Genomic DNA, 13,519 nt, shown 5'->3' with positions numbered 1-13,519 from the left:
TGACTGCTAGGTCACTGCTGTTGGTGTGAAATCGTTCCGGACGTCACGTACATCCTGTGGCCATTGGATTTCTACATTTGATAATTGGCCAACTGTACGCGCCCTAGACTGCATCTTCTTGGATTATTATTTGGGAACGAAATTTAACAGAGTAGGTCATTATGTTAGCAGTTGTATTTACATTTTGAAAACGTACTTAATTTCTAAGGACATTTCCTTATACAAACGTGACGATTTCTCTTAACAATAATCATGTGAAGGTGGACACGTACACAATATTTACTTGCCTTATAACACCTCCCAACCAAAAAAAAAGGATTATATTTTACAATACAAGGAAAATAAAATTCTTTAAATTTTTTTAAATCTATTGTTAGTAATACATTTTTTTTTTTTTTTGTTTTTGTTTACATATTCAAAACTTACTTGCTAAGGTTAATTTTTCTTACAAAATTATAATCTTTAATTATTTTAAACATTTTTTTTTTCTTAACTCTATCGTGTGAGTGTTATATTGTCTTTCTCACACGTTACATATATATATTTACACGTATAGGTTTGTTTCATCCCTCTTTTATAATTTATTTTGCAAGTTTTATTTCCTATATTTGAGTTGATTAAAATTTTTGTATATTTTAGTAGGCTTCATAAGCTTTATTAAGTGATTAAAAATACATCTTGTATAAATTACATCCGTTAAGGGGTCATGACTATGTGTAACATTCCGATGATCGGCTTTACAAATAAGCGAATGTGTTTCTGTCAAATTTAGCATTCTACCCTCTTTATTAAGTCTACCAATATATATCGAAAATAACTCCCTGTTATTGTTCATATCAGTTATTGAAAAGTGGTGGTAATTATCATTATTTTTATCATACGATTTTATATTTAAATATGTTAATATATTTGGTATTTTCATTTTATCAAATAATTTTTTGTCAGTTTCCCGTTCCAAAACACTACTACAGGATGTCGGCGATCAGCATGCAGATATCTTACCATGTGTGTTGTAGTCAGAGTTGGTTCCCCCTTGTAGTTCCTAGAACTACTCAGATTTCCCAATAAATGTGACAACACCTCTGGCTTCTTCATTGAAAAGCATCTGACTGCAAATCTCTCAATCTGGTCGTAGTGTTTATTTTTATGTAATGTACTGTATTTTCCGTCCTTCGTTAGAAGTTTTGGTTTCCCTTGTAATCGTATAGGTTGGTATTTATCCAAACTATTTACCATTGATCCGTTAATCAAGGCCCAATTCTTGTCTGGCATTGGAGCGAATTCAAAAATCGACAATGACAAACTTGATATGTGAACTTAAAATGAAATGATTATTAATGACAATGTATATTATTATTTATTTGATATTAATTTCATTATATAATTTAAGTGAGTAAGAGCAGTTTGAATAACCACTCCAACGTGCTCCATTGAGTATCTCTATTAGATAATTATGTCAGAATTCTGTTCTTAATTTAGGGTACATTAACGGGTAATTCTCTAAAGGTATTGGTATGTTTTGGTCAGTGTGGTGAGGCTCATTTTCATCATTTAAGGTGGGTTTTTCTATCGTCGGCGGTTGCAACTGCCGTCGCGCTGTGATCTTTTTCGTAATTAATTTATTCAGAACTGATATCATGAATAATATAAGCGTTAAGGTAACTATGGCACTGGTAACATATAGAATGTAATCCTGATGGTTTCGACTATTTTGATTAGTTTGTATTCCTAATATTATTTTATAGTCGTTTATTTTATAGCGCGTTTATTCGGACATTACTACTTGTTGAATCGAACGTAGTCCGCTCATGTTCGATTGCGGCTCGTTTTCCGACCTTACGTTTTGACTAGCTCTTTCCTCATCGTTACGACGTTTATAACACGCGCTAATATCATGTCCTAATTTCGAACAGTATGTGCATGTTAATATTTGACCATTATTAGTATATGACACGTCGGTGGTCTCGTAAAATGATTAAAATTATTTCTACCGGTTGTATTGTTTCTACATTGGTTAGCAAAGTGTCCCTCCTTATTACATGAAAAACATTTAATAGTATTTGACATCGCTCGTATATTATTATCATTGTTCCTATAATTATTTCCTCTATATTCCTGCCTATAATTATTGCCGTTATAGCCGTTTTGTCTATGGTTGCCATTATTTTGGTTGTTTTTATTTTTATTATAATTGTTATTTTTATTAGGATTCCCATTATTTTGCCAATGTCCCTCGTTATTCCTATTGCTCATTGGACTGCTTATTTCGTGCATATTTCTAAGATTAATGATTTCCTTTTCTGCGGCGATAGCGATGTGCATCGCTTGTTCGAGAGTTGATGGGTTTTTTGTTTCTACCTTGAATTGTATTCTATCGGTTAGCCCACGGATATAGCTAGTTAATGCTTGTTTATATGTATTCCGCCGTATTGCGGTCGCGTCGGAAGGGGATTCTCCCGCGGTTTGTGAATCGCAAAGTTTTTGAAATATTTCTTTTAATCTCGAATTGTACGATAATACAGATTCATCTTTATTCATTTTAAGTAAATATAACTCCATTTGTAAATTGTCCGTTGCGTACGGAACTTCAAAATTATCCTTTAAGATTCTTTTTACATCAGCCCATTCATTTACTTCCCTATGTTTTAGCGCATTAAATGCTTTACCAGTTAATTTTGATGCGATTATCATTTTTGTTAGTAACGGAATTTTTGTGTCTTCGATAGATTCTAGGACTTTATCGCACACATTTAAAAATGGGTATAATTCATTTTCACCAGAGTACTTCGGAATAGTGTTATACACGTCATTGTAACTTAATGTTTCTATTATGGGTGACATCTTTTTACTCCTATATTTTTTTACGGGCTCTAACGCTTGATGAATTATATTTTTTTGACTACGTGTTCCTATCACACGTGTATCGCAAGTTATCCCAATGGACTCGTCCAAATTTATCAATTTAAATGTTTTATTTAATGTATCCTCTATACAATTATCAGCCTTTAATTCTTCTTTAACTAAAGCTTCTACCAACTCTGGATTTCCTTTAAAATCAGCTAATGTATTGACTTCTAATTGATTTATTAACTCTTCGATTAATTCTTCTATTTCATTATTATTTGCCTCTTCATTACTCATTAATAATGTTCATCTGTCAATCACTATATTCACACACTCAATATATTTATTATTATTTTTTTTTTTTTTACTCGTAACTCAATAATCATCAGTTTATCTCATTTAATTCAATATTTTTCAATAAATTCAATTATTCTCTAAACTCTTATTTAGTTCAATATTTCTCAATAAAATGTAATAATCTCTTTTTAATTCACTAATTCTCTTAAAATTCAATAATACTTCTTTATTCTCAATAACTTACAATAATTCTCTTATATATATATTTTTTTTTTTACTCTTATAATTCTCGATAATACTCAATATATCTCATTTAATACACAAGGCGGAGTGTGACGATTCAGTTAAATAATTCTCTACAAATTTTCTCTACAAATACTTCTTTATTCTCAATAACTCACAATAATTCTCTTTTAATATTTTAATACACAATGCAGAGTGTGACGATCCAGTTTAATAATTCTCTCAAAATTCTCTTTTAATATTTTAATACACAATTTCAAAAAAAAAAAATTATCAAAAGAAAACTATTTACTTTTGAAATAATTTACAACAGACTACAATTTGAGGGAGTTGATTCAAACCCATATACATTTACAAAAATAATTCTTAATCTACTTACAATATTGTGCTGTTCATTTTGAAGTTGGTAGTCTGCAACGTTGAGTTCTTTTCCTTCGAGAGTTGTGGAAGTGATCAGTTCCCAAGGTGATTCGTTAAAGAATTGCCTCTTGAATTTGAAGAATCCTACCGACTGCGCCAAAATTTATGTTGCGATAGATATTGCTAATTTAAACATTTAGTGAAAATATCAAGAATTTAATGTGATTGGTTTTTGTGTTACAGCAAATTAAAAAACTCCATTTTGTTAAAAACTGCTTATGCGTAATAATTCCCGTTTTTCCGTTTCTTTTTTAGAGTTTTTCCTGACGCTTTTGAAAACTATTGACATTTTTTTACTTTTGACCACTCAAAGTGGTTTCACTTTCCTTTCAGAAACGGGGCTGATGTCAAAAATCGAATCATTATTACTGCTCAAAAAGGTGATGACAAACATAAAAAAAAAAAAATTAAAAAACACACATCATTGTAAAATTAATACATTCATCACTCCGTTCGGAATCTAAAATACTTGTACAAGAACAGCAATTTAACACATGTAAAAGATAATGTACACATAGCAATAAACGTTTTAATTACTGTCAATATGCTAGCCTACAATCACGATTAAATAAGACACTCACATAAACGACAATAATAAAATTCTTTAACTCAAAATCGGAAACTGTAATTCACGGGTAAACTGTTCAGATTAGTTTGGACAAAAATTGTCATTGATATTTATGTGTTAGCAGTGGCGTAGTTACGGGATGGGGGTAAAGGGGTTTCCATCCACCTAAATTTTTTTTTTTTTTATGATATTTAATTATTATAAATTAATATTTACATATTATAGTAAAATGATATTTTCATTTTACTATGATTAGGTATATATTAAAAATTGAGTAACAAAATCATTTTCATTAAATACGGGACATAATAATACTATTTTAAATGTAATGTTATTATATAGGACCTCGTAATAAGATATACTAAGAATATTATGAATTGAATTTTAATCACTCCTCCATCCCCAGAAAAAAATGTGTGTGTGTCTAACCCAGCACTCGGCAGTGATAGTTTGATATGCATGCGACGCTTTCGTACTTATGGCTTACGCACTTAGTAATCGCTGCGATCGCACTCAATAAAATGTTTTAAAATGATTATTTCGATTATTTGAAAATCACCATTTTAGTAATTTAGATATTCAATAATTTAATAAATTATTAATAGGTATACTATAACAATCAGAATTAATTTTTTTTCTTTCATAAATAATAGTAGGGGGTGCAATCATCCCGTCGTCCAAGCCACAAGTCGCCACTAACTTTCATAATTAAATTAACAAAAACAATTTTAATAATATTTTGAATGCACAAGTTCCAATTTTAAAATCAATATCTTAGATACATTTTAGATAATAATAAATAATAACCAAAGTATTTATATTTCTTAACGTCTAATAAATATTCATTTTAAATAATTTCTCTTATTAAAACAAATTATCTCTATGTAAAATGACCAATTTTACTTAATTTCTTCTTTTATTTTTCATATTCAGTGGCGATTTTATTGACTTTGTTTATACCTGATGATGCATTTTTAATTAGAAAACGGTTGTGCATAACATATATAATAATAATACTCCATGCTTAGCATTTATTTATAATATTTATTTTTAGATTCTTATGGTGCATTAGAAGAGTTTTTTTCCTTTTTGTATCTCAAAAACGGTTTAAAAAACATAAAGAATACAAATGATGAATCTTTATATTGGGCATTTGAATCGAGCGCTTCTATTACAAACCATGAATCAAATACAATATCTAGGTAAGATTAATGTAATTATTAAATTATAAGTGTATATTTTTTCTAATTAAAACACCTATACTTACCAAAACTATCCAAATTTCTAAATAAGTTTAGTTTAATTATATATGTTACCGGAATTTTCATCATTTCCGTAGTTTATTAGGCAATGTTATCACGCATTACTTTCTTACACAAAAGCATTGGCGATTATGATGTTGCAGATTATGTGGGATCGGTTTTACAATACAACTAACTATATAACTAACTCGCAACGTCAACATTAGAGTGGTCCTTATTTTTGAACTTATAAATTTTTGATTTCTCACCCCCTGAGTTTGTTCATTACTATAAGAAAGTAATTCGGAACAAATTTCGTCATGATTACTCACCCCCTTCATGTGCCTCAAGAGGGTTGAAAATTTGCGAAAAAAGTTGTTTTGTCATTTTTTACTATATTCAAAACAATATTGCATCTATCTTAATAATGTAAATATATATTATAGATATTTTATTTATTTAAAAAAAAAAAAAACGATTTTTACAGTTATTTAAATATATTGAAATAATGATTGATGATACAACAAAATATTTTAAACACAAATACAATGAAAAAATTTTATTTTTATTATATAGTTTATTTCTTTCAGTTATTTAAAATTTCTTGGAATAGTCGCTTTTTTTTATATAATCTGGGAATAGCTGGCGATACTCGCTCAATACTTGCAGTAAATATTGCTGCTGATCTTCGGTTTTAGTTATTAACTTGTTATAATCTTCAGTTAATTTCACTCCTCGCTCCGCAATATCATTAACTACAGTTAAATGATTAACTAATTATTTTCCTTTTTTATATTGATTATTTTCGTTCCACAATTTCGGGCCTAAATTTAAAAAGTCCAACATTATACTTTATTATAACATCATAATTTTAGAGGCTCTCAGTATACTAACAGTCTTATATATAATATATATATTAGGGTGTTCCTTAAATTTTTTTTTTGCATTTTTGTTGGTCTCACCCACTTAATTTGTGTATATGCCTACAAAAATGAACTACAAAAAGTTTTAAGTCAATCTATTAAGGTTAACCCGTGCCGACTTGAATTTGAAATTTGAGTATATTAATTCATTCATAAATTATGTTCTTACATACTTCTTCTTATTTATTATAATTTACAAGATATATTGAATTTTGTGTATAAAAGTACTATTTTCTCAAAATTATATTATGAATTTTTATAAATACACATTGCACATTGCACACAATTACAGAAATCATTAGATTATTTGAACATTAAAAACATCGTTATGTTCAATATTATCGTATTTTTTCTAAATAAGAATGGTATGGATTACGATCTACGAGTCTAATAGATTTTTATTAATAATATCGTGTAGTCGTCTTCGTTACGGTGCGTGATATAGTTGAGTACATCGTTTGTTGTTACGTTTTTTTTTTTTTTTGGTACCTTATTGTTTTGCAAATTAGAATTGCAAAATTGTTTAGAATTGTTTAAAATTGTTTAGAAAATTACGAGCTGATGAACAAATATTTTTGATTGGGTTACCATCTACCCAAATACTAGACTCAAAACTCCCGTCTATTGGACAAGTGCTTTCAGTATTTTTTTATAATGTGAGAACAGTAAAACTTAATACGAGAGAAAGTGCTTCGATAGCCGTTCGTGAATGCAATATTTTTTGGGAAAAAGCTCGAATTCCTGTCCGAGCAGTTTCATTTCTCCAAAGCTTGTTGCTGCATTAGATCGATGTAAATTAAGTGTACGGGACTCAGTTTATATTATTCAAGCAACAGCTGAAGCATTGGGTAACAATGTTGATAGCTTGGTTATAAATAAATCGTCTATATATCGATGTCGTGATGCTTTACGAGTTGAATGTGCCAATAAAATTAAAACCAATTTTCAAAGTTCTATTCCTAGTTATATAACTGTACACTGGGATGGAAAAATACTACCAACGTTAAATGTTAGAGACTCAGGTATTGATAGATTATCGATTGTTTTAACCAGTAAGAATCAAGATTTGCTTATTGGTATCCCAGTTAGAAAAATCAACGGGAAAAGAACAAGCTAATGCTATATATTATGCATTAGAAAATTGGGACGTAACAGATGTTGTTCAAGCTCTATGCTGTGATACCACCGCTTCAAATACAGGGCGTTTAAATGGTGCATGCGTTTTATTGGAGCAAAAATTGGGAAAAGACTTACTTTACCTACCATGTCGCCACCACGGTGTCCCGACAATTGAGCGAAGACAATTGAGCGCGGCGAAAATTGGGCGCTGCGAAAATTAAGCACCGAGACAGTTGAGCGCTTTAACATAATATTATACTATACTGAGTAAAAGCTTAGTGCAGAACTGCTGTACATGAAATTACCAAATTAGAAATGAATTTGTTCGCAGTATCTGCGAATACCTATATAACCCGTCAGATAAATCCTTATGTTTGATGATAATCAGATAATGTTATCGATACGGTGTTATTGAAAGAATAAAATTCCAACAACGATAATGCAGCAGTAAATGTAGACTCTTATCGCTGGATAACTACACATGTGAACTTTGCAAGGTATTTATTGATGTTATATTTTCACACGTGCATACTGAACACTATTCATTTAATTGTATAAAACATTTTAATTTTTTTAAATTATAATTTTGATAATAAAATGGAAATTATTAAAAGTCAAAAAGGTCGAGACCTTCTGTGCTATAACGGATATTTATATAGATTTGACAAAAACAATAGTTGGCGATGTATCGAATGCAATACGAAAAAATGTCGTGGTCGTATTAATTTGATGAATAGTCAAATTATTAAAGAAAGTGAAAAATATATCGCGCTCAATTGTCTTAGAGCTTAATTTTCGCAGCGCTCAAGTTTCGTGCGCTCAATAGTCTTCGCCCAATTGTCGTGCGCTCAATTTTCTGCGCTCAATTGTCGTGAATCCCGCCACCACATATACGAAATAATTTTACGTGGCGTTTTTGAAACTGTACTTCCTTATACAACGACAAGTCCTGATATCCCACTATTCAAAAAGTTTCGAAACAATTGGAATAAAATTGATTTTAGAAATATAACTTCTGGTATAGACGACCTTGAGTGTTGCACTGCTTTAGAAGATGTACGAAATGATATTCTTCACTTTTGTCGAGCTATGTTGCAAAAACAATGTTACAGAGATGACTATAAAGAATTACTTGAGCTATCTATAACATTTTTGAATGGTAATTTGGACAACACATTTAAAATACGTCCACCTGGAGCAATGCATCAAGCTCGCTGGATGTGTAGAGCTATTTATTGTTTAAAAATAAATATTTTCCGGAATTAATACTCTTTATCTCCTCTGAAAAAAACGCTATTCGTGATATTTACGGGAAAGAAATTGCATGCTCGCTAAATGTAGTAAATGACAGCGGAAGGAGCAGTTAAACTTATGGAAGATTTTCACGGAACTTTAACCAAAGACGATAAGAAGTCTTAGTTGCTATTACAATGTATACAAGAACACAGAAGACTATATCCTGATTGTAAAAAGGAAACATTGAAAAAACAATTTTAATTAATAAAAATTCATAATATAATTTTGAGAAAATAGTACTTTCATACACAAAATTCAATATATCTTGTAAATTATAATAAATAAGAAGTATGTAAGAATATAATTTATAGACAATTTTATTATATTTAAAATATATTATGTAACAAATTTTAATTTTCCTAATTGTAAATGAGTTATATATGAAAATGTAAAATATATCATTAAATTATGAATGAATTAATATACTCAAATTTCAAATTCAAGTCGGCACGGGTTAACCTTAATAGATTGACTTAAAACTTTTTGTAGTTCATTTTTGTAGGCATATACACAAATTAAGTGGGTGAGACCAACAAAAATGCAAAAAAAAAAAAATTTAAGGAACACCCTAATATATATATTTAGGTTTTAAATTTTTAAATATTTAAATTAATTGATATAATACAAAATAAAATAACTATTATCAATTTGTATACACTTTAGTAATTGTTATGCATAAAATTTAAATTAAAATCAATTTTAATCAATTACTTTAATAAGAAAGTTTATTATTTAATAAATCACTCTTAGTTTTTAACATATTAATAACATTATCATTATCAATACTAAATAAAACATTTTTTTCGACTGCCATTATCATTAATGCGTCCAATTTTTCTTCATTCATTGAATTTCTCAGACAAGTTTTAATTATTTTTAATAAAGAAAATTATCTCTCGCATGTTACCTATATATAATATATAATATAATATAATATAATAATTTTTATAAAAATTCAATTAGATCTTTAAAATAAAATACATAAAAATGTTTGGAAACATTCCAACTGCATACTTACTTGGGGGTACACGACAATGTCAATAAGTATTGATTAGCCATGGTCAAGCAACGATATGCATCACTATATAAATTGTATTTTATCAGAACATTATAGCAGCATACCATACAATTATTGCAGGATTTACATTCTAATTGAACAGTGTTATTTTCTTCATTTTCATTTTCACTTTCATTTAATTGTATTTCAAATGATTCTGGTAATGATTTTTTTAATCCATTCCAGTTTTTAATAAAGCTATGAAATTCCGCTCTTAATTGATCATAACTTATATCAGAATCAAATTTACATAAGACTTTATACAATTTTTTTAAAGCATTCGGTGGTATATTTTGTTTTTGTAAATCTTCAAAATTGTTGAGTGATAAAAAGTGTAGATCTCCATGCAAAAACTTATTAGTAGAACATTTTTTTTCTATATTAGATATAGTTTGATCTAAAATTATATTAAAAACATCTACACTATATCTTTTTTCAGGGCATAATATTGGTTCATTTTTATTGTTTTCATAAAATAATTTTGATTAATTTTGAAAGAAAAATCTTTCTCAATTAATACATCCATTTCATGTTTTTCATTAAATTGTTCATTTATATAATTTATAAAATTATCGGCTTCTAATTTTACATCTCCAAAATGCCTTTGACATTGTTTTAACTGTATTAATGCACAATTTACTAACTCCTGGGTTTTTATCAAATTCATACCCTTGGTTTGAAGGTATTTAGATAATGGACCAAGAATTTTGAATATATTTAAAAAAATAAATGATGTCAAAATAATTTTGTATTGTAAAAGATATTCTTTAAAATTTCAGGCCTTCACTTTGATATCAGAGTTAAAGGTTTCTGACAACTCAATAATATTTAACGCTGTAATTAGAGCAATGTACAAAGCACCATTGTCTCCGAAAATTCGGTCTAATGCCTTTTCTTTGGCTCCCTAGGGTGTGTTTCCTATCGTTGCTAGTCGTCTTTTGTCATTTTCCCCAATTATTGATTTCCAGATATCTATTCGTTTGTATGATTTTTTTAAATAAACAGCATTATTGTTTAAGAAAATAAATAATGAAGCTGCTGGTAATGTTATACTTATAGCATCAACCAAAACTAAATTTAAAATATGACTATAACACCACACGTGCACTTGATTGGGTGATGATTTAGATAGCTAAGCAGAAAACCCATTATATTGACCTTGCATATTTGCTGCTCCATCTGTAGCATTCCCTATACAATTTTCAATGTTCAGTCCATTTTTAGTTAAAACATTTTCCAACATAGTATGAAAGCTCTTCCCTTTTGAATCTTTAATATTAACTACTGCAAATAATTTTTCATTAACACCAATCATATTGACATATCGTATTATAATTGAACATTAATCTTGAACCGAAATATCTTATGTTGTGTTTATTTGAATTTAAAACATACCAGCTGCTTGAACTTAAATAACTATTGATTTTTTCATTAACATATTAAGTATATCAATTATTTCATTAATAGTAGTTACACATATACATACCATATTTCTAGAAATACACAATATTTTAAGAATTGATAATTATCCATAGAATAGAAACGAAAAAGCGTATTGTTATTTATAGCTGATAACCTGATTTTCCAAACTAAATAAATACATTTTTCATAAACAAATTATAAATTTTAATAGATTAAATTACATTTTTGAATTTTATTTAAATAAATATATTCTTATTATTGTAAACAATTTTCCAAGATTTTTGACATTTTCTGGGGGGGGGCATGTCCCTCCCTTACACCCCCCATATGGGTGCCCTTGCCTCATACCATATTAGCTCTTTAATAAATTATAAGTCCATGTCCATGTTGTTAGGGCAGCAGCTGGAGCACAACCCATTATTTAACCTTATTATTAAGTAATAATTATTTTAAGTCTAATTAAATCAAAAAAAAAAAAAATGGTATGATATGTTTGGGAAAATATGGCATCATTGCCTGATATTGTTAGCAACTATTATCATATACTAGGCAATGATATAATTTCCTTCCGCTATTGGTAATGTCATAATTTCCTAGGAATTGTCATCCTTTCCTAAATGTCAACATTTCCGGTAAATTATACATATATAACTATCTTTATAAATATTCAATCATTGATATTTGTATTCATAAAAAATATATTTTTCGCTCGTGTCAATAGATAATTAATTTGTGACAATATGTTTTAATAAAAATTATTTTTTCTTTTAAAGGTTTTTTAGGCAAACAACCAATTCTCATAAGCATGAATACGAAAAATGTTCGACAAAGAGCAAGATTTATTTGGTCTAACATTACCATACTAAACAAAAATATTGAGCAATTTATAAATCAAGATATTTTTCATCATGATATTTCTGAAAAAAATTCCACCAATAAAAAAGGTACATTTAAATATATATGTGGTTATTTATTCAACATAAAGACCAATTTTTTCTATTATTTAAATATGTGGATAATAATTTTATATCACAATCGTTTTTTTTATTACTTTATGCTAATTATTAATATCTAAATACTGATATTAAATAATTTCAAAAGCCAATTTAATATTTGGCTTTGTTTATTATAATTTGACTGATATGTTGAGAACTATTGATTTAATTTTTAATCAATCCGTAATTTATTCTTATTTTTTTTATTTTTTAGATCAAAGTTTGCCTTGGTGTTATAATTCAGTTTATTCTATCTTAAACAGTTTAATACAAAACAATATTTTATATGCCTGATTTTTAATTCCCGACAAAGTAGTCATTCTATTAATTAGTAGGTAATAATTATTTATAAATAAGTTATAATGTACCAGTAATTTCAAAAAGATTTTTATTAAGTTTGTTTAAATTTTAGTTATTTATATTAACATCAAACTTTTTTTTGTATATATGTTCACTCTGAAAATTTAAAAAAAAAATTTTATGACATTTGTTAGAATTCAGAAGTATTTTTTTTTTTTTGTTTATTTGTAGTTTAAAATATGAAGTAAAATATATTGATATTTGTAGCATTATAATTACTTTTTGTTTAAATTTACAGTTTTTATATCTTTTTTTTTTTTTTTATTGTAAGTACAATTAATATTATTTTTAATATACATAAATAAGTTGTTTATATTAAATTCGATTCTTTTTCAACTATTTTCTTAACGTTTAGAAAATATTATCCCAGTATTCAAATTCACAAATTATAGTAAATATCAATATTTGATTAATTATTACTTCCATATTATTTAGATGAAACACAATAATTAAAATTAAGGTAAGACTTAAAATAATGCAAATGTTTTGTAGTGATCAAGCCACTATCATCACAGAAGACCCAACATAAATGAAAACATTAAGTACCTATAACACATTTTTTGTTAGTTGTGTTTTCAAGTCCACCACTATAATTCGGTATTATTTTACCTTCTCTTCTTTATAAACCAACTTCACTTAGTTAAAACATATTTCCTATAATTTGCCTCCAATAAGTCCCGAACTGTAATTATTAATAACCTTTTATCGTACTCGATACAAAATATATAAACAAA

General features: G+C 27.8%; 1 protein-coding gene across 1 annotated transcript in view; it reads left to right on the top strand.

The window, feature by feature from the left end:
• The window catches only part of LOC112685881 (DNA (cytosine-5)-methyltransferase 3B-like), a 46,053-nt gene extending 33,263 nt beyond the window's left edge, over positions 1 to 12,790 (top strand). Inside the window, exons 12-14 of the mRNA XM_025557905.1 lie at positions 5,427 to 5,575; positions 12,206 to 12,374; positions 12,640 to 12,790. Coding sequence (XP_025413690.1) covers positions 5,427 to 5,575; positions 12,206 to 12,374; positions 12,640 to 12,719 — 398 coding nt within the window. The 3' untranslated portion in view covers positions 12,720 to 12,790. The remainder of the gene's footprint in view (positions 1 to 5,426; positions 5,576 to 12,205; positions 12,375 to 12,639) is intronic.
• Positions 12,791 to 13,519: the final 729 nt, after the last annotated feature.

This window comes from Sipha flava, unplaced genomic scaffold, assembly GCF_003268045.1.
Source record: "Sipha flava isolate LNK unplaced genomic scaffold, YSA_version1 295_pilon_pilon, whole genome shotgun sequence".
Classification (NCBI taxonomy): Eukaryota; Metazoa; Arthropoda; class Insecta; order Hemiptera; family Aphididae; genus Sipha; species Sipha flava.
This window is presented reverse-complemented; position numbering and strand designations above follow the sequence as displayed.